Source organism: Agelaius tricolor, unplaced genomic scaffold (assembly GCF_023055355.1).
Source record: "Agelaius tricolor isolate 1412-34295 unplaced genomic scaffold, bAgeTri1.0.p SCAF_19, whole genome shotgun sequence".
In the NCBI taxonomy this organism is placed as follows: domain Eukaryota; kingdom Metazoa; phylum Chordata; class Aves; order Passeriformes; family Icteridae; genus Agelaius; species Agelaius tricolor.
In genome coordinates, this window is record NW_027269279.1 from 13,655,806 (window position 1) to 13,681,437 (window position 25,632).

General features: G+C 53.5%; 2 protein-coding genes across 4 annotated transcripts; both read left to right on the plus strand.

Moving 5' to 3' along the window:
* The first annotated feature begins 37 nt into the window (after positions 1 to 37).
* PGAP6 (post-GPI attachment to proteins 6) lies at positions 38 to 17,798 on the plus strand. Of its 3 annotated transcripts, none has more exons than XM_071444379.1 (13): positions 38 to 181; positions 4,228 to 4,405; positions 5,847 to 6,054; positions 6,133 to 6,266; positions 6,627 to 6,892; positions 8,300 to 8,625; positions 9,287 to 9,380; positions 9,957 to 10,080; positions 10,702 to 10,838; positions 12,677 to 12,855; positions 13,679 to 13,825; positions 14,215 to 14,331; positions 15,182 to 17,798. In XM_071444379.1, the coding sequence occupies exons 1-13, from the start codon at positions 94 to 96 to the stop codon at positions 15,476 to 15,478; spliced, it is 2,295 nt and encodes a 764-aa protein (XP_071300480.1). In that variant the 5' UTR covers positions 38 to 93; the 3' UTR covers positions 15,479 to 17,798. The 3 variants fall into 3 exon arrangements, with proteins under 3 accessions (XP_071300480.1, XP_071300481.1, XP_071300482.1); XM_071444380.1 differs by having other exon boundaries at positions 6,166 to 6,266; XM_071444381.1 differs by lacking the exon at positions 38 to 181 and having other exon boundaries at positions 4,299 to 4,409.
* Positions 17,799 to 18,329: 531 nt separating this feature from the next.
* MRPL28 (mitochondrial ribosomal protein L28) lies at positions 18,330 to 24,622 on the plus strand. Its single transcript, XM_071444386.1, has 5 exons — positions 18,330 to 18,744; positions 18,829 to 18,981; positions 21,583 to 21,717; positions 23,083 to 23,169; positions 24,184 to 24,622. The coding sequence occupies exons 1-5, from the start codon at positions 18,457 to 18,459 to the stop codon at positions 24,265 to 24,267; spliced, it is 747 nt and encodes a 248-aa protein (XP_071300487.1). The 5' UTR covers positions 18,330 to 18,456; the 3' UTR covers positions 24,268 to 24,622.
* The last annotated feature ends 1,010 nt before the right edge of the window (positions 24,623 to 25,632 follow it).

Below are 25,632 nucleotides of genomic sequence, written 5' to 3' on the forward strand. Positions count from 1 at the left end.
GGCTCGGGGCGGGCCGGGCGGCGGAAGCGGCGGCGGCGGCGGCGCTGCGGGGCGGGCGGGCGGCGGGGCCGGGGCAGCGGCGGGCGGGCGGCCATGGCCGGGGCAGCCGGGCCGCCCCTGCCGCGGCTGCTGCTGCTGCTGCTGCAGCTCCTGGCGCTGCCCGCCGGCCGCGCCGGCCCCGGTGAGTCCCGGCGGGGCGGAGAGCGGCGATCCGCGGGGTCTCGGGGGGCAGAGGCGGCGGTGGGACAGCGGAGGGTGGTGTTGAGGGGAGCCCCGGGAGCTGCCCCGGGTGTCGCAGCTGATGCCGGGGTGGATCTGCGGTGACTTTGGGGCGGTTCGTGCTTTCCCGAGGGAGCCGGGGGCTCTGGAGCATCCCCGGGGAGCAGCGCTTGTGCCGGCCCTGCGGAGCAGTGGCAGGTCAGGCCACTCGCAGGGGGCTCTGCTGTGTTCGCAGCGCTTGTTTTCCTTGGGTTTGCCTTGTTTTCAGGTTACTTTACTTCCAGTGCATGCGGACGATGGGAACGGGGCTTTTGGGAGAGCTGTGGGTCTGGGGTCCCGCGGGGATTGTGCCCCCCCTCCGGAGCTGCTCTGGGGTGGAGATGTTTTTTGGGGAGGCGAGGTTGTTCACCTGCCCGCTCCGTCCCGGGGGTGGGCTCGTTGTGCCCGTGGTTGTCCTGTTGATGATGGATGGTGCTTATCGCTTCCTCACAGTCCGCAGAGCGTGAGGCTCCCGGGGAGCCGCGGGGACGTGGCCCCGTGCCCCAGGCCCACCCTGCTCTGGCATCCTGCTCGCTGGGTTCCCAGCCCTGGAGAGCTCCCTGCGCCTCAGGTGTGGTGCCGGCTTTGTCCCGGCGCCGTCCCGCCGGCTGTGGGAATGGCTCTGTAGGGAAAACCTCCGTAGGAATACGGCTGGGCGCTGGCAGAGATCAACTGCTCCGCCGGGGAGCGAGGGGATCCTTGCTCTGCAACATTTGCAGGTGGATTTTAAGAGCCGGGATAAAGGAACGGGATTGCTGTTACATTGTAAGTGGGCAAACATCCTGCAACGCAGCCCAGCCTTTTCTCGAGTCGGGCTCATCAACTCTGTAGCTTTAGACGGTGTCTGCTTTGAAATGAGGGCTCCTTCCCTTTGATGGGGCGCCCTGTGAAACCCGCAGCCAAGGCATTATGTCCTAAAACTCCCATGAGATCATCTTTGGACAAACAAACCCAAGCTGTGGCAGGTGACTCTTTACTCTGAAATTGAAATAATGTGTCTCCTCCGTGCATCAGGGATTCTACCGAGTTCTGTTCCTTGTCTTAAAACACCTCTGGTTTTTGCACGATACCTTTGAAATCTGCTTATGCGAGATCTGTATGGAAGAGGATGGAAAACAGCATCCACTGGATGGGTCTCCTGCTCAGTTTAAAGCTTGTTTCACATCATGGAACAGTCAAGTGGGACTTTCCAGGTGTTGCCACGCTGGCGTTGAGCAGACTGAATAGACGGGGATGGACACAAAGAGAGCGCAGCACATGCCAGAGAACTCTCTCTTGATGCAAATGGGCTGCCAGAGCTCACATTGAGCTGCCAAAGCACACATTGGGCTGCAGTGACCTGTCTTTCAGGCTTTTCTGTGCTGATGTCCCGCTTATCTGTGGTATTTCCTTGTCACCCTGGGTGGAGGAAGTCACATACCAGGCTGTGGTGCAGCTCTGGGTGCCCAGCACAGCCTGTGAGCAGGGGCTCAGCCCTTGTCACCACAAGCAGCTGTTTGGCAGTGGACTTTGTCCACAGCCCCAGCTGGTGCTCACCTGGTGACAGGCAGTGCGTGGGCAGGGCAGGGCTGCCTGCTCTGACCTGGTAATGCTCTTGAGCTCGCTCCACATAATTGACCAGTCCTTAATAAAGAGCACTGCTGATTGCTGGGGTTTTTAATTTTGCACTTGGCCCGCCCTGTCCTCCCCCAAACCCACACAAGGGGATCTTTGGCTCGGTGAGGACGTGCAGGATGGGTGGTGGCCGTGGCTGACAGCTGGTGGGCTTGGGGCAGGTTGGAGGTTGTCTGATGGGACCTGTTGCATGCAGAAGGACCAGGGCTCTCCCAGCTCTAATGATGCTTTGTGTCCCTGCCTACCCTCCTCCTGTGCCCAAATGTCCCCATGGGCTGCCAGAAATGAGAGTGCCAAGTGTGTATGGAGTGTTCTGGGGGTACAGACAGCACTGATGAAAGCTCCTTTCCATAGCCCCAATGAGGGAAATGTCCCTGGGCTTGCAGGGATCACAGCCAGCTCTTGTCCACAGTACCCACGCACTGTGCTGGCGTTTCAGCCAGGGAGATTTGGTTTGAAAAGCCCCTTTTGTGGTCTCTGCTCCTTGCTGGCTGGAGAGCAGTGTGTCCCCGGCCTGGGGACTGCAGTGGGACAGCTCTGCCCAGGGGCTGTGCTCTCTTGGCTGCCCTGCTCAAGGCTCACTTCTCCCTGTGGCTTTTCCTGGCTCTGTGCACGGAGGTGCTGCCAGCTCTGTCCCCCGGGGCAGCCCCTGCGGCAAGGTCAGAGCCAGGCTCTTCCTCCCGGAGCAGATCCTCCAGCTGCCTTGTGTGGCTGGTATTTCTCGCTTTCCTGTCTCCTCCTTTCCCTGCTGGGCTCGCAGGATGCCCGCAGGCTCTGCCTTGGTAAATTGCCAAGGAGTTAAAGCCATGATTACCGTTCCTGTCTCCCGGCCCTGCCGTGGGTGCAGCGTCCTCCTTTGGGGCATGAATGAATCGTAGTTCCTGTTAGGATTAGGTTCCTCCCGGCAGGAACTACGTCCCAAGGATCTGCTGCTGCCTAAGGATTGTTTTCCTCTTTCTTTGCTGTCTTTCTTATACACAGTTGTGTATAACAGCTCTGTGTTTGTAGCACGACCCTGTGCAGCTTTGAGGGAAGGCCAAGTTAACTCACCCTCACTGCTATTCTATGATAGAAACGAGGAATCTGCCTCTGAAAGGTGCCACACTTTCTCCCCACTCCGGGGATTCCAAAGTAGGAAAGGAGCATCAAGAAGATGCTCCATCATCTCCACAGACCCATGAAGACATAACCTTCTGCCCTCTTGCTGTGTGTTACAAACCTTGGTTTTGGATGGCCTTGACTCCGATGTCTCTGTGCAGTTTATCCCTTTCTCAGCTGATGTGGTGCTTCTTTTCCAGCCCTGAGCTGCAGTCTGGCTGGTTTGGTCATTTATATTTTGCTGGGGGCGATCTGTAGGTGTGTGGCTGGGCAGAGGGATGGAGGATCTAGTTCATCCTGATGGCACTTTGGCTGAGTAGCTGTTGTCCTCTTGCACACCCTTTCAGCCTACCCTGGGGCTGTTCTCACTGTCCCAGCAGCCTTTCTTCCAGCTAGGAAAATCACTAGGCTTTAGAAGGCATGTCTGAAAGAGTTACATTTGCAGCACATGAATTTGCATAGTGTTGTGTGTCACAGGAAGGCAGCACCTTGTGTCCTGAGCTGGGTAAATGGATAACCACAGAATGGTTTGGGTTGGAAGGGACCTTTACAGGTCATCTCATGGGCAGGGACACCTTCCACCAGATCAGGTTGCTCTGAGCTCCATCCAGCCTGGCCTTGGACACTTCCAGGGATGGGGCAGCCTCAGCTTCTCAGGACAATTTGTGCCTCCTCACCCTCACAGGGAAGAATTTCCTCCTAACATCCAATCTAAATCTCCCCTCCTTTCATTTTACATCATCCCCCATCCTTTCCCTCTCTGCCCATGTAAAACATCAGCCCATGTGCTCAGCAGCAGACAAGGGCACAGCTCTTGCCTCCTGGCACCATGAACTGCTGCTGGGGCAGAGGGCACCCCATGCTGCCTGCGCCCATCTGCTCTGTGCTGTGCCCAGGGCTCCTGCTGCCTATTCCATCACCTTTCCTTCTGCCATCAGCCTTTCCTCCTGACCTTTTCCTCCTGTTTGGTGTCTCTGGTGATCTCTTATCTTCAGGGCACGTTTCTCAGAGTGAAGTTTAGGCATCTGTTAGTGCTCTCTGGTTCAGCGTGATGGTTTCATAGTAGGCACGTGGGTGGTTCTGGCTGGAGGTGCACGGATCACCACATATCTAATGGGACTGGAATGAGAAATCAGGGACACAGAGTGCACTGTTCCAAGAAACATTAAACCTCCTGTGAGCTTCTGTGGGTGGATAAAGCCCTGCAGCCTGCCCCCAGCAGCTCCCCCACCAACTGCTGTGCTCTCTCCCTTGCAGACTCCCTGTATGTGTCCGAGTACTTCTCTCAGAGTGCACAGAAGCTCTCCTTCTACAGCTGGTACGGCAATGCCAAGCTGTTCCACTTCCACGTGCCAGAGGACACCGTGCTGCTGCGCTGGCTCCTGCAGGCATCCCAGGGGAAGGGCCCTGAGTGCACCAGCATGGAGATCACTGTGTATGTATGTCCTGTGTCCCTGTGCCAGGGCTTGTCCTGTGGGCTTCTTGTCCCTTCGTCCTGGTCCTCGTGGCTGGGGTTGGTTGTGGAGGCTGGGCAGTTCCTCATGTGGTTTCTTCATGCAGCAGCAGTGAGTCTGTGTTAAAACCTGTAGGAGTGTTTGGTGTTCGTGTTACCAGCGGGTCTGGGGCTGCCTGTCAGGTGTGGTGTCCCAGAGAGCCCTTAGGAGTCTGGAGAGAGCTTCACAGTGAGGCAGGTGTGCTGCTCAGAGCTGCTCCTGGCCTGGCAGAACCTGCACAAGGTGCCAAACGATGTGGCAGGGCTACAAGGGACTTGAGCAGACCCAGAATGGCTGGAGATGGGCAAACTGCCCAGTGCAAAAGAACTGAGGAGATTTGGGGGCACTTTGTGAGGGGCGCGGCCGAGCCTGGAACAAAGATAGGAGAGGAATGTGGTGTTGTGTGGATACAGGAGCATGAGGAGATTGCAAACTCAATGTCAGTGAAAGAAATGCTGCTTTTAAAACAGTGCTTGACTTGTTGAAGGATTTGAGGTCCAAAACTTGGCAGATTTTGAGCTTTATCTTTGGAGGACACCAAGCTTCCTCAGCAAGTTGTGCCCATGAAGTCACACGGGTGTCTGGCACCCATTCCACAGAGATCTGGGAGTGACTGAAGCTGCTTGGCTTGTGCCTCCTTGGTCTGTCCTGGGGAGACTGGCACTCTAAGTTGCTCCTGAGCAGCCTGGCACAGATGATCTGCCTGCTTTCTGCTTCCCAGAAAGGTTTCCAGCAGTCTGGGGACGTGAGGGACAAGGCAGCAGCTAAACAATAATCCAAGAAATGATGGCTAACCCAGATAAGCTCCAAGGAGTAATAACATGTCACCTGTCATGTCTGCTTGCCGAACCTGTTGCAGTGCAGTCCAAAAGCAATCAAATTAAATGCCAAATTGACTGGGTAAATATCTCCTACGTTCCTCAGCTGTGTGTGTTTCTGCTACTTCAAATGCTGGGCTTATCTAGAAAGCAGAAGTGCTGCTGTACTGAAGTCTGTAATAGGGGCCTTCCTTGGAAAGTGTTTTTAGTCTGTCTGTTTGCCTTCCTTAAAAGAGGAAATGGGAAGATGCAGATCTTAGCTAGAAAATTAAAGTTCTTTGTAGATGATTTTCCCTATATGGGGAATTTGCTGATGATTATAAAGCAGAATTCTGTAGGTGGGGCTTAGCCTTAGCAAGTGTTGGAAATTTGCTCCCAGGCTTGATGGAACCATGTAAATCTTAATAAGCTGCCAAGTAAAACCAATCTCTAAACAAATCCTAGATAAGCTAATAGCAGCCAATCCTCCCCAGATGAAAATGATGACTCCACTTGAAAATGTGGGGTTTTCCAGCCTGCTCCCTTTCCAGTCCCAGGCCAGTTTGTATCCCCGTTTATCTTGCAGGCACTTTCGGCACGGAGCCCCTCCCGTCATTAACCCTTTGGGCACCCGCTTTCCTGCCAATGCCACCGTCCGTCCCTCCTACAACATCAGCATCACCCTGAGCAGTGCTGTGCAAAACACCACCTTTGTCAACGTCACCACCCCTGCTGCTGGGGACTGGTTCATCGCTGCCCACCTGCCCCAGGCTGCGGGCAGGATCGAGGTCAAGGTGAGGGTCCTGCCCAGTGCCCTGCCCCTTGTGTCTCATCGCAACCACAGCTGACCCCTGTGCTCTCCCCTCCTGCAGGGTTTCTCCACTCCATGCCCCTATATGTTCCAGGCAGATATGTTTGTGCTCAGACTCACTGATATGCCTGTCCTGGAGCCTGGTGTGCCCATGCCTCACACCGTTGTCTCGCCTGCTAAGCCACTGCATGTCAAGTGAGTGGGAGCAGCGGGTGGGCAACTGAGGGCATGGCAGGGTGGGACTTCCCACACGAGCTGCTCAGGGGAAGGCAGTGTTGTTCCCACGTGGGGCTGGAGCTGGGGGGTCTGTGAGCCTGTTGCTGAGTTCCCTGCAGCAGTGGTAGGGTCTGCACGGGGAGCACACGAGCACCCTTCTCCAGCTCTTCCCAGGTGGTCACAGATTCAACTGCAGGAGTTTTAGTACTTCCAGATGTTTGCCTTGGGAAGGATTTTCACAGCATCAACCAGGGCAGTCTAGCTCTTGTCACAAAGCCCTGGGGACCTGGCTTGTGTTGAGAGTACAATCCCTGCAAACTGCTGCTCCCTCCCCTGCAGGGTCTTCGTTCCCAAGCACGCGGCGGCGATGCGGTTCCAGCTGAGCAGCTGCGTCACCAGCGAGCAGAGAGCCTGCACTGTGAGGGTGCTGCTGGGCTCCATCACCCTGCCCCAGTCCTTCCAGAGGAGCCTCACCTGCACAGGGAGCACCAACTGCAGCCTGGCCCTGGAGTCACCCCCCTGGGAGAAGTGGCTGCAGATCATGGTGGAGAGTCTCGGCACTGCCAACGCCAGCGTGTCGGTGGAGATGCTGGCTTCTTTCACAGGTGGGATTCCATGTTCTTTAGCCAAAAGAGAAGGACCAGAGGGAGCTCTGTGTGTGCTGTGTCCCCCTTGGGTCTTTGGGTGCTTGGCTGTGGTGGCCATGCTCCCCATCATGCTGGTTGCCTCCTCTTGGATGCCATAGTTTTTGCTTTGGGGACAAAATTGAAAACTCTGGTGTTCATCCCAGAGAGGCTTTTTCTAGAGCTGCCTGTTTGGAAACACGTGAAAAGTTCAGTGTTATTGTCCTAAAGGTTGTTTGGGAAGCAGTGGCTGGCTTAAAATTTGGTGGGGAAAATATTTTTCTGTGGTACACCAGACTAAGGCTGTATTGACTACGAATTGGCCAAGAGCAGGCTACAGGCAGGAAACCACAGAGGTTTAGTTGGGGAAATGTCTGGTGTTGTTGTAAGGGGGTGTCACCATTTCCAGTGACTCCATGTGGCTCAGGTGGTCACAAGGTCCCTGTGGCTGTGTGGTAGGCACCTATTACATGACCATAATCCCTGTTTGACTGCTGGAAGCTCACCAATTAGGTACATTTTGGAAGTTTTCTTCTGCTGGGGCTTCTGCCACCTCCTCTTCAAAGCAGAGCCTCATCCTGTGTGCTGGAAGACTGGCATTGGCAGCAGAGGTGTTATCAGAGGGTAGTACTGGAGTCTGTGGGAGCAATGGACAGTCTCCAGCAGTGGGACTCCAAGTGTCCCATGCAGATCCATCTACCAGGGTGCCCATTTCCACTGGGTTGGCTTCTCCCTCCTGCTCAGCTTTGTTTGCCCACATATGGGGAGCTGGGAGAGACTTTTGTGCAGCCTGTGGGACAGCTGAGTGCTGAGCTCTGCTGGTGCTGAGCGAGCACTCCCTGGGCACCTTGATAGTGCTGTGCTATCCCTTCTTCTGTTCCCTCTCCCCTGCAGCTCCAGGGTGCTTCCACCCACTCTACCACTGCCTGGCTCCCAGCAGTGTCCCAGCTTGTGGGTGCTCCTCCTGCAAAGATGGCACTTCAGGGACAGTTTGTGCAGGGCATGGACCTCCTGAAACCCCCCAGTTTGTGCAGGGCATGAACTACCTGAAACCCCCAGTTCATAAAAGGCATGAATAACTTGAAACCCCCCAGTTTGTGCAGGGCATGAACCACCTGAAACCCCCCAGTTCATACAGAGCATGAACCACCTGAAACCTCCCAGTTCATAAAAGGCATGAACTACCTGAAACCTCCCAGTTCATAAAAGGCATGAACTACCTGAAACCCCCCAGTTTGTGCAGAGCATGAACCACCTGAAACCCCCCAGTTTGTGCAGGGCATGAACCACTTGAAACCCCCTGGGGTTTGTGCTGCTCCTTGGAGCACTGGATCTGCTGGGTGAGGTGCTAGACCTGGCTGTGCTGATTCCTCTCCTTTTTCACTCTAGTTTGCAGACCAGGAAGCACCAGCTCCTTCCTTAACTTCATCAGCCTAAACCAGAGCCAGTCTGCTCCCCACAGACCAGGAGCAGCAGGCAGCTCTGCTCTGGCTGCAGCAGAGGCTCCGCAGAACACGTCTGGGCAGCACAGCAGCTCCTGCCTGCAGAACCAGCCCGTGGTCAGGGAGGACCTGGACGTGGTGTCCGTGCGCTACCGGCTCCTGAACGGCCCCAGCGTGCCCGTGAGCTCCCTGTCCCCCACCCTGCTCCTGCTCAACCTCAACACGGGCATGGACAGCGGGGGATCCCTCGTGGTCAGTCTGCTGCTCAACAAGGTGAGCAGGGTGACAAACGGGATTGTGTCCCCTCGGCAGGGCTCCAGGGGTTGTAGGCACCAGTGGGACTGTTTCTCTTTTTGTTGTTACAAAGTACTCTGAGCCTTTTTTAGCTGCGTGCAGCGTGTCCCACCTGCCAGCTCCAATTCCAATGGCACAGCCTGCAGCGTGTGGTGGCAGTGACGCAGAGGAGACAAAATGGAAAGCAGCTGCAGTGCCATCCTCTCCATGGGAGCCTGGCACCTTGCCACCAGGAGAGGAGGCTGGGCAGGGGAACCCAGGGATGTTCCTGTCCAAGTCATTGATTCCCAGCCTCCTTCAGTGACACCCCACCACCAAAATCAGCCCCCTGAAATTCCATTAAACTTCTTGAGGGCTGGCCCAGGGCTCAGCCCTGATGTTCTGTAGACTCTGACTCGTGTCTCCCCTGTGCTGGTGCTGAAATGATGAGTGGGTGTCCCAGCTTTGGGGCAGGGTCCCCCACGAGGGTCTCTTGCCTCTCATCCATGACACAATACAGTGGCAGCACAAACAGAAACCTTCTGAATTGATGGGTGACTTGACCTGAAGGATTTATTGTCCCTGGGCACTGTGGGAAAGGGATGGTGCAGGGGGATGGCACTGGGGCACTCTAACATGGGGCACTGCTCTGTTTGCACAGACATCTGTGAGCCTGGCCAATGCCACCGTGGCAGCCTGTGTGAGTGCTGCTTCTCCAGTGCTGTCCCTCAACGCCACACAGAACTGCAGCACAGGTAGGAGAGATGCTGGCACTGCCACCAGCTCAGCTGTGTCATCCCAGGCTCTGCTTTTGGACCTGGCAAGCTGTTAACTGACTCAGGACTTCATGGTGTGTCCCAAAGAATCCAGTTTTTGCACAAACTCTCATGAGGTTTTTGTGCTGGCACATTCCCAGGGTGCTGGGGTGCAGGTGGTGTCCTGGCACCACGAGATAGCCTCCACCAAAGGAAGGTCTGGTTACCAGCTGGGGCTCTTCCAGCCTTGTTGGCAGGAGGTTTGGGGATGGTGAAGGTACTGCTGGTGTGCAAAGCAGTTAAGCTGTGCATGGAGGACCAGCCAAGACAACAGGCTGTTCCAGGTGCCCTGTGCTGCCCAGATATGTACCAGGAACTGAGATGAAAGAAAAAGTTGAGATCTCAAGAAAAAGGACCTTGAGAGCAGGGGTGCTCTCCAGGTGCCTCCTGAGCATGGGAGCAAGGAGCCAGGAGCCACAAGAGCCAGCTGATTCCTGTGGGGTCAGTCTCAGCCTGGGATTGCTGTGGGCCCTTCTCCTCAAGCCCTGGCACATCACAGCACTCTCCTTTTTTCAGCTTTCTCCCAGGGCTACCCTCTGAGTGTGAGCACGTCCTCTGCAGAAGCCATGCTGATTGTCCTGTACCCACAGACCGATGACTGGTTCCTGTCCCTGCAGCTCCTCTGCCCCAGGGGACAGGGGTGAGTCTGGATGTCACCTCACTACCTCCCACTGCCCTTGTGTGAGCAAACCCTGTCCTCCTGTGCGGGCTGTGGGCTCCTCTCAGCTGCACTGTGGCTGCAGAGGGACAGGGAGGTGGGTGGCCCTGCTCCCTTGTGAGCACCCTGCAGCTTGTTTGATGCTGAGCTGGCACAGCTCACATTGACTGCAGATGGCAGAGCCTGCCTAGGGGAGCTTCCCCTTCCCCAGGTGCATTCAGAGGTGATAAATTGGGAAATAATTGCTGCTGTTACGCTCCTGGGGGGTCTCTAAGGTGCAGAATTCCTGCAGTTTGCCTTCCTGCTGATTTTCTGTGTAAGGAGCTAAGTGCACGATGCAAAACAGCACTGGTGACACTGTCCTCAGGACCAGCCATGGGCACTGGGGTCTGCCAGGGGGTCTGGGGACAGCTGCCACCCACCTGCACATCAGTTTGGCAGCCCAGGGGGTGAGGGGGCAGGCTCTGCTCCTGGCTCTAGGGAGGGATGCAGCAGATCCCGAAATACCAGGGAGTTGCAGGCAGGAGCACGGCCTGGCCATGGGGAGCAGGGAGGGGGCTGTCCCAAGGGCTGTGGCAGCAAGGGGACGTGCTGTCCTTGCAGGGGATGTGCCGGTGCTGAAGGCAGAGTGTCCGTGTTCGCCTACCTCACCCCCTGCTTCAACGACTGCGGCCCCTACGGGCAGTGCAGCCTCCTGCGCAGGCACGGCTTCCTCTACGCCGGCTGCAGCTGCAAGGCTGGTGAGTGCCCCCTCCTGGGAAGCTTTGCCATCCTCCCCGAGGGGACAGCACAGTTCAGGGGCGTGGGGTTGGAGTGGGGGAGCCTGGGGTTTGCTGTGGGTGGCAGTGTCACAGTGCCCAGGGAAGGAAAGTTCTGGGAAGCGCCCAGGGTGATGGGGAATTGGGATGAGGACAGCTTGGAGCCCCCCAGGGCTTGGAGCGGTGCTGGTGAGCATCTCCAGAGAGATCAGGGTGCCTGAAATGCCTGTGTCAGAGCCTGTGCCTGTCAGGGTTTGCTGTGTGGGCTCCTGGTACGAGGTGTGATGAGGCTGGGCTGCAGTCCCTGTGTCTCCTGCCAAGAGCCTGAGACTCAGAGGTGCCCCTGGAGGAGGAATATCTGTGTCAGCTCCTAATTATCTAAATGGCCTGGGAAGTCTGTGGTGGAGGGAAGAAGAGCTCTGCTGTGCTTGGGTGGGTCTGTGCACCTGTTCTCAGCACAAGGACAAGGCAAATTGTGGTTCCCTGCTGCTCTGGGCCTGAGCCAGGACCTCCCTGCTGCAGTGCTGCTAATGGGTGAGGAGGGAGATGGAGAGCAGCATCCCAATTTCCCCGAGGGCTGCCAGGTTCTGGGAAGCACAGAGCACCTTAAGGGAACTGGAGAATCAGGCTGAGGACAGCTTTCTGCTGAATCACCCCGAGCAAAGTGCCCCATCTGCATATTGGTGACCCAGAAAAAAAACAGAGAGAGTAGGTTCCCTGGGCTTTGCCTGGCAGGGAGCCAGCACCCGGGGCAGAGCTGCTGCTGAGGGTTCCAGTCCCTCTGGAATGGGATGGATGCCACTGTTAACTCTGCCTCTTGACCATGGAGTGCCTGCACATACCCCAGCTGCCCTGTGGCTGACCTCCTTTTTTCAAAAGGAGGGCGTGGGCACCTTAATCTTTAATTAAAATAATTTAAATAATTTTTAAAAAGGAGAGGCAGATTTGTGTTCATAGAGACTGCCTCAGTTCAGTCTTTGATATCCAGTCAGGGAGTGAGAGTTTTGTTTTGTGTCAGGCACTGTCCATTAGGGAATTAGGGTTCTTTGCAGCCCTGGATGTCACCATGGACTGAGGCAGTGGGTTTGTTCAGCCAGTGGAAGAGGAGCTGCAGTGCCACCAGTCACACTTTGTGCTGCCCACAGGTTACAGGGACCCTGGAGCCAGCTATGCAGGGTGAGCACAGGGAAAGGGCAAGAGGCCACAGACATTGGCTGCAGCAGGAAATTGTCACCTAAATTGAAGAAGACACATTTTCTCCCCCTTCAGAGCTGTTTGTTTTTGCACGGGTTCCAGGTCTCCATCCTTGGAGATCTTCAAAAGTCAGCTGGGGAAGGTCCAGAGCAGCCTGACCTGGTTTGGGGTCTGCCCTGCTATGACAGCTTGTAGGAGAGGAGCCCAGTGGCTTCCTCAGCGCTGGGGATCACTCTCCATCCAATTCCTGGGATCTTGCACCCAACTTACACCATCACGTGAAGCATCTGACCCTTGAGTGCTTGATGTTCCACCAGCAAGTAGTACATGTGTTGAGTTACTGCAGGGATGGAAAGTAGCAGTGTGGATGTAGGATGGCCTCTGCTACATGGGAACAACCTGGGGAATGTCCTCAGGGCAGCCACGGGGCTCTGCTGGGCTTCCCCAGCTTCCCACAGCAGAGTAATGAGACACCCTGAGAGCAGGAGCGTGAGAGGCTGATGCAGAAGAGGCTCAGGGACAGTCTGGTGTGGGATTGCTCCTTCTCAGGCACCCCAGCTCCTGCTGGTTGCTGTGGGAAGACAAGGCAGGGCCTTGGAGATCCACAGAAGCCTCTCTGTCCGCAGGTTGGGGCGGCTGGAGCTGCACAGATGACAGCAAGGCCCAGAGCGTGGGCACACAGAACCTGGCCACGCTCCTGCTCACCCTGAGCAACCTCATGTTCCTGCCCGCCATTGCAGTCGCTGTCTATCGCTTCTACCTGGTGGAGGCCTCTGTCTACACCTACACCATGTTCTTCTCCACGGTAGGGGCTGCCCTGTGTCCCCTCACCTCCCCCTGAGCTCTGGCTGTGCCAGAATCAAGTCCTTGGTGGACCAGCCCATCATGGAGCTCCACAAGGAGCTCCTGGGATCATTGGACAAGCACCTCCTCCACGGGCACATTGTAGTATCCAAGAATGTTAAATGTTAATGTTAAAGTCCATTCCAACCCTTAACATTCTTGTAGTATCCAAGAATGTTAAAGGGTTGGAATGGACCTTAAAAATCACCTGGTTCCATGGACAGGGATATCCCCACTAGACCTGGTGGCTCAAGGCCTTATCCAAGCTGCCTTTGAATACTTCCAGGGCTAGGGCATCAACAACCTCCCTGGGGAACCTGTTTCAGTGTCTCACCATGCTCACAGTAAAAATTTTCTCCCTAATATCTAACCTAAATATCCCCTCTTTCAATTTGTACCCGTTAGTCCTTGTCCCATCACTCCAGTTCCTGAGAAGAATCCCTCTCCAGCTTCCCTGTAGCTCCCTTCAGATGCAATGAGTTCTCCATGCAACCTTCTCTTCTCCAGGCTGAGCAGCCCCAACTTTTTCACAGAGCAGGTGCTTCAGTGCCCTTGTCATCTGTCCCTCCTCTGGCCCTGCCCCAGCTCTGTGTCCTGCCCTTTCAGAGCTGCAGCCTGCCTGCTCTCACCTGCTTTCCACAATGCCAGTTTGGTGGAGCTTCCTGGAGCCACTGCAGGAGGGATCCAGCCTGTGGGCTGAGCCCTCTCCTGCCTCCCCTTCCCAAAGAGCCCTGTGGTGCTGCAGGCTCTGTGCTGACCTTTGCTTTTGTCCCCTTCTGTTGCAGTTCTACCACGCGTGTGACCAGCCGGGTGTGGCCGTGCTGTGCATCATGGACTATGACACCCTGCAGTACTGCGACTTCCTGGGCTCCGTGGTGTCCATCTGGGTCACCATCCTCTGCATGGCCCGCCTCAAGAAGATCCTGAAATACGTGAGTGTCAGGTGTCCCCACACAGCCCTGCCAGACCCCAGCCAGCCAAGCTGAGTGACCACACCGAGCCCTCTCACCTCTGTATTTAATGACACAGCTGGGTGACACAGCCTGTTTGTCACCCAGTGCCACCCTGGCTTGTTTTGTCCCAGCACTTTGGCTTGTGAGCCTGCGTGCTCGTAGGGGCTGGGCCTGAAAATTTCCCCTGAGATTTGGGGTAAAGGTTTGTGGCTTCTGTGGTTTCTCCTTCTTGAAGGTGTTTTTCCTGACTCTTGTGTGGATGCAGAGCTGGGAAGCCAGAAGAAGAGGTTCTCCCTGCCTCTGGCATGTCTGGCTGTGCTCTCTCAACAGATGAGCTCCTGCCAGTGGTGGTGGTGTCTCTTTTCCAGGTCCTTTTCGTCTTGGGGACCCTGTTAATTGCCATGTCCCTGCAGCTGGACCGCAGAGGGGTGTGGAACATGATGGGTCCCTGCCTCTTCGCCCTCCTCATCATGGTTACAGCCTGGGTAAGTGAGGGCAGCCAGGCAGGACCTGCTGCCCTTTGCTCCCCATGAGGAATGGTGGTGGTGGAGCAGACCCAAGGCTCCAGCCCATCCAGGCATGGCTTGAAACCCTGAAACACCCAGGTGGAGGGAGCAGGGCAAGGGATTCACCTTCTAGCCCTCCATTAGCTAAGAAACCCCTGGTTCTGGGTCTCACACCTGGAGCTGCAGTGCTGTCCCAAAACACAGGCTGTGGCTTGGCCCTGGGCAGGAGCTGTAGCATCTGTGCCAGGCTCTGCTACCACCAGCTCCTGGGGGGCTTTTGCAGAGCAGAGGTGGGCCCAAGCAGCAGGGGGGCCAAATTCCTCAGGGACAGCAAGCACCCTGGTGTAGCAGTTCGTTTAGGGGGGTCCCTGGGGGGCCCCCTAAGCTGTATGTTCACTGGTAGCAGCACGCGGGCAAGGAGACTCCATACAGTTCGGAGGGTGTTAATTAGATGAGGTTTATTGGGGGTCCCACCCCAGGAGCAGCATGGTTCCTGAGGGAGAAAGGGGGAAGGGGAAGGAGGAGGAGAGAGGGAGATCCTAGGGGGAAAAGGGCCAAGACAGCCTCTGTGGTCTCCCCCCACAGCTTAACAGGGAGATTCAAAGTAGGTGCAGAGTAAGACTTGGGCCAATGGGGTTACAGATCCATGATATTTCAAGGCTTGGAATAAACCCTACGTTTTCAAGGGGTGAGACAGAGCATATCATTTAACTCAAATGTAACACCACACCCTGGGAGGCTGGCAGATGCTCTGGGGTCTGTTTCCCCCCTGCCCCAGCCTCTGCTGGGCTGCTGAACCCCCAGAGTGTGCTCTGACCCCCCCCTCCAGGTTCACCACGGAGCAAAGCGCAGGCACTGCTACCCCTCCTCGTGGAAGCGCTGGGTTTTCTACCTCCTCCCAGGGATCACCTTGGCTTTCATTGCCATCTCAGTGTACGCCTTCATGGAAACCAATGAGAACTACTACTACACCCACAGCATCTGGCACGTGCTGGTGGCCTGCAGCGTGGCTTTCCTGCTCCCTCCTCGGGACAAGCATAAGAAGCCCTGGGCCTGGCCCCAGAAGCTCACGTGTCGCTATCAGATCTGCCAGAATGACCGTGAGGAGCTCTATGCTGTGACCTGACCTGGCCTGGCCTGGCCTGGCCTGGCTGCAGGGATGGGGAGGCTGCTCCTGCCCGTGGCTGCCCCTGGCACGTCGGCACTCCTCTCATGGGCTCATCCCCTGGGCAGGAGGGCGCAGCATGGACTGGGTTTAAAGGTGAAGATGGTCTGGGCTGGTCTTGTGGAGGCAAGTTTGAGGCCACCTCTGCTTTTCTGCTGGGGTGGGGCAGGCTCTCTGTGGTTCCAGATCAAGGAATAGCTTGTCCCCCAGCTCCCCATAGCCCTGGGGGAGATCGCCAACCCTTCTTCCCCTGCTGCTGCATCCATGAGGCTTGGGCTTAGCCCACACTGAGCTGGAGCCAAGGCTTTGGCTGCTGGGCTCTTCTCTGCACCCCGTCCTGGCAGAGGATGTGGGGCACCCCTGCCATCCTGCAGCCAGCACTTGAACTCAAGAGAAGAACAGAAGTTTCTTCTCCTCTGGGGAGCAAATGCTGCCGAGTGCCCTTGGTGCTGATGGGGAGGGAGGGAGCTGATCCCAACACGTGCTGGGCCCTTGGCTGCCATCTCCCTGGGGGTCTGCAGCCTCTCTCCCTCTGAAACAGGTGCTGCTGCTTTTACCTGGTCCTGATTCTGTGGGGGAAGAATGAGGCTGGGACTTGGGCTGTGGATTCAGGATCAGACCTGGCAGGAATGTGAAAAACCCCACGTGGGGACATGCAGGAGGCAGCAGCAGCAGCATGTGACACCCACAGCAGTGCAGGGTTTAGTCTGAGTTTAACTTCAGCTTGGGAGGAGCCAGGCTGATGGTGTTCAGGGATTCACTGTGTTCCTCCTTTTGGGGGGTTTGGCAGGGCAGGGCTCTCTCTGGGGCAGCACAGGTGGTTGGGGTGGTGCCTGAGCTGCTCCTCCAGCCTGCTGTGCCCCAGAGCCTGGATGTGCTGCAGGCTCTGAGGCCTCAGCAGCCCCAGCCCAGCCAGGAGCATCACCAGGGGCTCCCCAGGTGGCCATGGTCTCCTTTGCAGCATGTCTCACCTTAGCCTTACTCCAGGGCACGCAGAAAGCAAGGGCAGAACTTGGCAACCAGGGAAGTTGTCTTTGCCCATCCTTCTTGTACAGATAAGGGCTCAACTCCATCCTTCCAGCTGTGTCAGCCTGGTGTGTGCTGCTGGGAGCCCCTCCTCAGGTGGCTTTGGGGAGGAAAGAGCTGTTTATGAAGGATTTGCCTCCTCGGGGTTCTTTCTCTGCTTTGAAGAGCACCCAGCTCAGCTGTGCACTTTATCCCTCTGCCTCCCCTTCCTCTGCAAAGTCCCCCTTTTTAAGCAGGCTCAGGACAAGTGAGGGACACTTGTCCACACCCAGCAGTGTCATCCCCCTGCCACCTGTGTCCCCTGCCTTTCCTTGTGCTGCTCCCCCCAGGGCAGCACGGTGGGAAGGGGGACACGGGGCCCTCAGGTCTTCCTCCAACTTTTACCACTTTTAGGCACTTTTTTTGTCCCCTGTCTTGGTTTGCACAGTGGTGCTGAGGCCCCAGCACCATGGCAGGGGATCTCTGCTCCTTCACAGCCGTGCCGTCCATGCTGGGCCACCACTGGAACCTGGGGGCCACCAGTAGGACCTGGATGCCACCAGACTGGTCTGGGTACTGCCAGCGTGACCCAGATGCTGCCAGTGGGACCCAGGTGCCACCAGTGTGACCTGACTGCTGCCAGTGTGACTTGGGTGCCACTGCTCTCACCTGGGTACTGCCAAGGTGACCTGAGTGCTTCCAGTGTGACCCAGGTGCTGCCGGTATGGCCCAGGTGCCACCAGTGTGACCTGACTGCTGCCAATGTGACCTGGGTGCCACCAGGGTGACCCAGGTGCCAGCAGAGTGGCCCAACTGCCCCCAGTGTGACCTGGGTGGTGCTAATATGACCCAGATGCCCCCAGTGTGACCTGGGTGCCCCCAGTGTGATGTGATGCCACTGACATGGCCAGGTATTGCTGGTTATCATAGAAAGCAATAATTCCTTATCGGGCCTTTCCCTTCAGGGATTTCTGTGCTGGAAGCAGGAGAAGCTTTGGGGCAAGAAATCCCGCTCACATGATTGTTTATTTTATTTTTATTTTATGTATCATTCATTTTTGCTTTGCCCCCTCCCTGCTGACGCCGGCCTTGGTGCCTGCAGGAGGGAGGGTTAATTATTTTGGGTAAAATCTGAGCAAATTCCTGCATCTGGGGAGAAAAAAAAAGAAAAAAATGTTATTTTTTTCTTTGCTGTTAATACCTGTGATTATTTTATACAGTAAATTTTAAAGCTTACGGTTTTATAATTTAATAAAGGTGATGGTATTTGCGGGCAGACGCCTGGTGGCTGCAGTAACACAACCACAGCGCTGGAAGAAGAAGAAGGGGTGGAAGAAGAAGAAGGGGTGCATCTCCTGCACCCCCTTGCCCAGGCAGGGTCACCTGGAGCCCCAGGGCCGTGCCCAGGCAGGCTTTGGGATGGCCCAAACACGGAGAGCCCAGGGCTGCCCTGCGCGGCTGCTCCCGGGCTCTGCTCCCTCCGTGGGTTCTTCCTCACAGGATAAGGGGATATTTTGAGTGGGAAGGGACCCTCAGGACCATCCAGGGCAGCCCCTGACCCTGCACAGACCCTCCAGCAACCCCACCCTGCGCCTGAGCATTGTCCAAGCACTCCTGGAGCTCTGGCAGCCTCGGGGCTGTGCCCATTCCCTGGGGAGCCTGGGCAGTGCCAGCACCCTCTGGGGAGGAACCTTTCCCAAAATCCAGCCTGGCGCGGCTCCAGCCGTGCCCCCGAGTCCATTAGGGTGAAATTCCAGCGGTTCCGTCCCTGTTCGGGCCCCACCGGGGCCGCCCCAGGACTGCCCTCAGCGCTGGCCGGGACGAAACGCGGGCGCGGCGCGGCCCCTCCCGGCCACCGTCGCGCTCCGTCTGCCCCAGCCAACGAGCGGCGGAAGCGGAAGCGGCGGCGGGGCCGGGGTCGCGGGGCTGGGGCGATGCCGCTGCACCGCTTCCCGCCGCGGCTCTGGGCCGCCATGCGGATGCGGGAGGGCATCTGCGCCCGCCTGCCGCAGCACTACCTGGCCTCGCTGCAGGACGACACGCCGCCCACCCCGGTGCACTGGGAGCCGCACGGCCTGCGCTACCGGCGGAACCCGCGCACCGGGCAGCGCGAACGTGTGCAGGACGTGCCCGTGCCCGTGTACTTCCCGCCCGCCGCCAACGAGGGGCTCTGGGGCGGCGAGGGATGGGTGCGCGGCTTCCGCTACGCGCGCAACGACAAGGTGAGCGCTGCGCCCTTCCCCGGGCCGGGCCGGTGTCAGCGGGGCCTCCCCCGGGGCAGCCCCTGACGGCCGGGCCGTGCCCAGCTCTCCACCAGGCTGCCCAAGACGTGGAAGCCGCAGCTGTTCAAGCGTCAGTTCTACAGCGAGATCCTGGACGCCACGCTGACCATCACCGTCACCATGCGCACGCTCGACCTCATCGACGCCGCCTTCGGCTTCGACTTCTACATCCTCAAGGTACCGACTAATATATTCTCAAGGTACCGATTTCTGTATCCTCCCGGGCTGTGCCCGCAGTGCCCTCAGCCTCGGCTGGCAGGCACGGAGTCCTGGAATTGGGCACAGACAATCACAGGGTGGAATAGACCCCCGGGATCATCCAGGGCAGCCCCTGGCCCTGCACAGACCCCCCAACACTCCCACCCTGTGCCTGAGCATTGTCCAAGCACTCCTGGAGCTCTGGCAGCCTCGGGGCTGTGCCCATTCCCTGGGGAGCCTGGGCAGTGCCAGCACCCTCTGGGGATGAACCTTTCCCAAAATCCAGCCTGACCTGCCCTGGCCCAGCTCCAGCCATTCCCTGTCCCTGTCCCAGAGATCAGAGCTGCCCTGGGGAGGAGCTGCAGCCCCCCCTGAGCTCTGCCCTCAGTCTCCTCTCCTCCAGGCTGAACAAATGCTGCTGTTAATGCTTTAGCACAGTTCTAATGCTCCCAGCCTTTAATTCTCTCTTGACTGCAGCCCTTGATACAAAAACTCAGAGCTGTGATCAAGTTGTCCAAGTTGTCCAAACAAATCCAACAGATCTTTCCCCACGTGTGTCCTGGGAGCCTGTGCTGGCTGTGGGTGAGCTGGCAGTGCTGGCAGTGTGCTGGGCACTGCTGTGCCCCCTGGCTGGTCCCTAACCCTGTGGGAGCCCAGGGCACAGGGTGTTGGGGTTCCTGTTGCCAATTCCCCGACTTCTGGGACTCTGGCTGGGCCCTCCCAGGGGGCTCCCCTGTTTGGGAGACCCTCTTGGAGTGGTTTTGTGTCAGGAAAGAGAGATGCACTGGATCTTTTTGGTCTTCAGGTTCTTGTTTATTATTATCTTATCTAGAGTTATCTATCTTATCCTGAGTTTTGCATGCTGTCCACACCAGGCTCAGCACACTGGAAAAGCACCACAAAAATGGCCAACAATCTCTTCTGACAAGGTCTTTTAAAGCTAAACTATCCAATTAAGAACTGACATCTAGGTTATTTTCCCTTTTAACCCAATAACTGATCCTAAAGAGCTGCAATGGGGACTTTTCCATCCAATTACAAAATGCCACCCAAACCCATGAAGAAGAAGGAAGAAGCGTGAAGAAGAAACCCAGGATGACACCCTGTGCCCTCCATCTTGCTTCCATCCACAACATACTAAAAAATCCCAAAACCTCAATTTCCCACCTAAGTGATACACCTACACTACTCTCTACAATCTACTTCACACCTTAGTGGATTCTGGTCTGTTCTGGAGTCTAGGAAACTTTCTCCATGAATGAGGGTCAAAGTCAGTGCTCCCCTGGGGGTCAGGGCACCCCAGAGCAGACAGGGAAATATTCCCAGTGCCCTGAGTTTCCACAACAGGGAATATTTATCTGTCTGCTCTGAGGGGTTCTGACCCCCAGAGAAACACTGCCTTTAACCTTTGTCCATGGAGAGGGCTTGCAAGACTGAGATAGAGTGGAGTCTGCCAAAGTGTGAAAGAGATAATAGACAGTAGTATGGTTTGTCACTGGGTGAGAAATTTAGCTTTTGAGATTTTTAGTATAGATGTAGACCAAAGCAAAATGGAAGATCTTGAGCATTGTCTCTGTCTTCTTCTTTATCTACTCAATTTTCCACAGTGTTAGTAGCACAAAAACAGTTAGGTGAGTGTGAAAAACGCCAATCACTTGTTTTTAAAATTTTAAAAGTTTAATAGTAATAAAATGGTTATAAAAATAATAATATAATTAGAGTAATAAAAATGTGGACAATTTGGATTAGGACAATATGAGACAATAAAAACAAAGAGTTACAGACGTCCAGGTACCTTTTCCTGGGCAGAAAAGAAGCAAAAGAAGCCTGAAAAAAGACCCACGTTAACAGGGGATTAACCCTTAAAAACAACAGCCTGTTACATATTCATACACCTCATGCATGATGCATAAATTCCATTCAAATACAGGATTCTGTCTGGTCATCATCAACTTCTTCCTCTGAATCCTGACTGTATCTTCAGGGCTGAGCAAGGCAGGAAGAAGTTCATCTCTTCTGATAAGAGAGCAATAAATTCTCTTTCTCTGAAAGATTCAGGTGTCCTGTGGTTGCTATCTCACTGTGAATCCTTTCTTTAAAAAAGTATCTTACATAGTGTAGTCTCTATTTTAACATTGTTATAACCTAAAACTATATTTAACACACTACTTAAGGAAATTAATACAGCCTAACTTTCTAACATAACACATATAATATTCATTCTAATATTTGCAAAAAGCCAATCATAAAATCCACATTTTTCACAGCGAGGAAAGCCACAATGCAAAAGTTACATAAACAGGCAAGAGATGAGTTGTTAGTAGAAAAGTAAAAATAAAGTGCCTTTTAAGAGCTAATTAGATGAAACAACTTTAAAAGACCTTGAAGCTGTACATCTTATAACCACTTTGCAGTGCTTTCCCTGTGTGCTGAGTCTGGTACAGACAGCGTGCCAAAGCTTTAGATAAGATTATAAAAAACAACAAGCTGCAGACCAACAAAGTCCTGTGTACCATCAAACTGTTACAAGAGGGTTTCCCCCCAAGCAGAGGGGCCAACACCTGTGTGACACCTTTGCAGACTCCCAGAGCTGACATGTGCTCCAAGCTGGGCATGGACCTGAAGAGGACGATGCTGCTGCGCCTGGCCCGGCGCGACCCCGCGCTGCACCCGCACGACCCAGCCCGCAGAGAGGCCATCTATGACAAGTACAAGGTGGGCTCAGCTCCTGGGCATGCATTGCTCTCGTGCTTCTGGCCAAGAGACAGGGGGACATGTCAAAAATAAATTTGTCAAAACTAAATTTTTGAAAAATTCTCAAAGCCTAACAAAAATCTCACATAATATACATTTATATATAAACCTTAAGAGAAGTGTGGTGGTGTGAGGTCCTCAGGACCAGGTGAGAGATGAGAATTTGACTCCATGTTCTCAGAAGGCTGATATATTATATTATATTATATTATGTTATATTATGTTATGTTATATTATATTATATTATATTATATTATATTATATTATATTATATTATATTATATTATATTATATTATATTATATTATATTATATTGTATTGTATTGTATCGTATCATACCATACCATATTATATTATATCATTATATTATATCATATTATATCATATTATATTATATCATATCATATATCATATCATATATATTATGCTATACTAAAACTATACTAAAGAAAGAGAAAGGATGCATCAGAAGATTTAACAAGAATGAATAAAAAAAACCTGTAACAGACTCCTCAGAGTCTGACACAGCTGGCTGTGATTGGTCCTTAATTAGAAACAATTCACATGTTTGGATAAACAATCTCCAGACCCACATTCCAGAGCAGCAAAACATGGAGAAGCTGAGGCTTCTCATCTTCCCAGGAGAAATCCTGGTGAAGGGATTTTTCAGAAAATATCACAGTGACAAGATAAGAGACATGAGCTTAAAAATACCATAGAATAAGAAACATTGTTAAGAGAAATAGAACTAAAAACAAGTTTCAAAAGATAGCCTTACAAGTAAAAATATACTAAATTTCTAAATCCTTTAGAAAAATATAACTATGAAAAATACATTATAAGACCAACAAAGAGTAATTTTAAATAATTAGCTTTAAAGCATTTACAATATAATGTAACAAAAACTGATAAACAAAAAAACTCAATAATTATATTTATAATAATATTGTTTATAGTATATAATATATTATATAATATACAATACCACCTAAACCTGTGAAGAAGAAGGACTATCTTCTGTTCTAAAACTTCTATCTGGTTTTATATATATTACTATAATCTAAAACTTTAAACTCTTAAGTTCTATACTATGTGATATTATACACTTCTATTTAAAATACACACTTATAATTTTGGTTCTGTCATTAAATTTTGGAAGTTTTCTCCATGGCCTCAGGTCAAATGCAGTATTCTCTTGGGATCAGTGCCTGTGAGCACAGAAAGTCTGAAATTCTCAGTAACCAGGGTTCCAACACTGGGCATAGAGAGGATTTGTATCTTGGTCACCTGCAGAGACTGTGCTACCTTCTCCTCCTTTTATCACAGGAATTTGTGATCCCAGAGGAAGAAGCTGAATGGGTTGGCTTGAGTTTGGAAGAAGCCATAGAAAAACAGAGGCTCCTGGAAAAAAAGGTGATTTCCTGAGGCAGTGCTCAGCACTGAGGTGTTGTGGCTGCACATCCAGCTTCTCCATAGGCTCCAGGACACACTGATGGCAGGCAGTGTGAGGAGGGAAGGGAAGGGAAGGGAAGGGAAGGAAGGAAAAGAGAAAGAGAGAGAGAGTGAAAGAAAAAGAGAGAGAGTGAAAGAAAAAGAGAGAGAGAGAGAGAGTGAAAGAAAAAGAGAGAGAGAGAGAGAGTGAAAGAAAAAGAGAGAGAGAGAGAGAGTGAAAGAAAAAGAGAGAGAGAGAGAGAGTGAAAGAAAAAGAGAGAGAGAGAGAGAGTGAAAGAAAAAGAGAGAGAGAGTGAAAGAAAAAGAGAGAGAGAGAGAGAGTGAAAGAAAAAGAGAGAGAGTGAAAGAAAAAGAGAGAGAGAGAGAGTGAAAGAAAAAGAGAGAGAGAGAGAGAGTGAAAGAAAAAGAGAGAGAGAGTGAAAGAAAAAGAGAGAGAGAGAGAGAGTGAAAGAAAAAGAGAGAGAGAGTGAAAGAAAAAGAGAGAGAGAGAGAGTGAAAGAAAAAGAGAGAGAGAGAGAGAGTGAAAGAAAAAGAGAGAGAGAGAGAGAGTGAAAGAAAAAGAGAGAGAGAGTGAAAGAAAGAGAGAGAGAGTGAAAGAAAAAGAGAGAGAGAGAGAGAGTGAAAGAAAAAGAGAGAGAGAGAGAGTGAAAGAAAAAGAGAGAGTGAAAGAAAAAGAGAGAGAGAGAGAGAGTGAAAGAAAAAGAGAGAGAGAGTGAAAGAAAAAGAGAGAGAGAGTGAAAGAAAAAGAGAGAGAGAAGGAAGGAAAGAAAGAAAGAGAGAGAAAGAAAGAAAGAAAGAAAGAAAGAAAGAAAGAAAGAAAGAAAGAAAGAAAAGAAAAGAAAGAAAAGAGCTGAGCAGCAGCTGTGGCACAGCAGGTTGCCTTGTTCAGCCCCTGAATAAAACCCAGTCACATCTTCCCCTTGCTGCTGCTCAGGCTCACTCCTTTCACATGATTTATTCTCTGCTTTGTTGCAGGACCCCGTTCCCCTCTTCAAGGTGTATGCTGAGGAGCTTGTCAGCCAGCTGAGAGAGCAGCAGCAGGCAGTGCAGAAGCAGTAGAAGGAAGAAACCTTGGCAGCAAAACCCCTGCTGCAGAGAAAGCAGTGGGGTTCAGGGGCTCTGCTGCCTGAACCAGGCTGCTGGGGAAGGGGCCATGTGAAAGCCACATTGCTGAAGTGCCATGAGAGCCTACATTCACTGAGGACCTGGCTGAAGTGCCATGAGAGCCTAAATCCACTGAGGACCTGCTCCTGTGGGCTGAGGAAAGAGTTTCTGTGCTGTGGCTCTGAGAGTCCTTGTCAGACTGACTCAGTGTGGATCTTGTGCCTGTACCAGCAGTTGGCTGCTGTTGAGAGCTGATCTGTGATACAAAATACACATTTTGGTATCAGTAGCAGTAAACTTTTCTCTGATACTTGTTTTATCAGTGTGTTGTAGCAGGGGCTGTGAGACACAATGTAACTTAGATCAATCCCCAGCTTCATCCACCTGAGGTGGTTGTGCCCCAAGAGTGTGACCCCAAACCTCGGCTAAACTCCCCAGCACAGCTCATTAACCCCTGGGCTACAGCCCTGTTTCTATTGTAAGTTGGTGACTTTTAAATCTTATTTTGTAAAGATGTGGCTGAAGTGGGTGTTGAAGTCTTTGCTGCTGTCTGGCACCAAGGGACTGCAAAGCACTTGCCATAATTACAGGCTGATGAGCAGCACTGGGAGTCCCTGGTATTGTCTGGAAGCTTTGTGGTGGTGCAGTGAGTTTCTGGGTGGATCAGAATCAGCCTCTGCACTTTTCCCCTCAGCTCTGAGGTGAGGGGCAAGCACAGAGCCTGCAGGCTGAACCTTGTGTGGCTCATCTCTGTGGAAGAGACTTTGCCTTCCCCCTCTCTGGCACACCAAGGGTTTGTGATAAGGACTGCTAAGAGAGAAACTGGCCTTGTAGAGCAGAGTGTGGCTCTGCCCTCTGTGCTGGAATGGAGCAGGACCCCAGAGGAGTGGAGATTGGCAGTGCCTGCAAGGTTTGGGGATGGTGCAGAAGCAGCCTCTGGGTGAGCACAGAGCCTTGGCAGGGCAGTGCTGGGGCTTGGCTGAGGGAGGTGCTGGACTTGAATGGGATCTGAACAACAACATTTCATGAAAACCAGACTTCTCTGCTGCTCTTCAGGACAGAGAAGGGGCTGGAGTCCCCATAAGGGTATTTGAGCCTGCAGAGGAGCCTGGCACAGGCTGGTAGGGCTGGCTGGGGCTGCCAGGCAGGGCTGTGCTGTTCTTGCAGGGGCACAGGGGGAACAGCCTGGGTGGCAGAAGCTGGAATGTTTCCAGCCTGTCTTTATGTTCCATCCCCAGCAAGTCCAGGTTCTCAAGAGCAAACTGGCACAGAAGGTCATATTTGCCTAATTAATGACAGTGCAGCTAGGCCAGCACAATG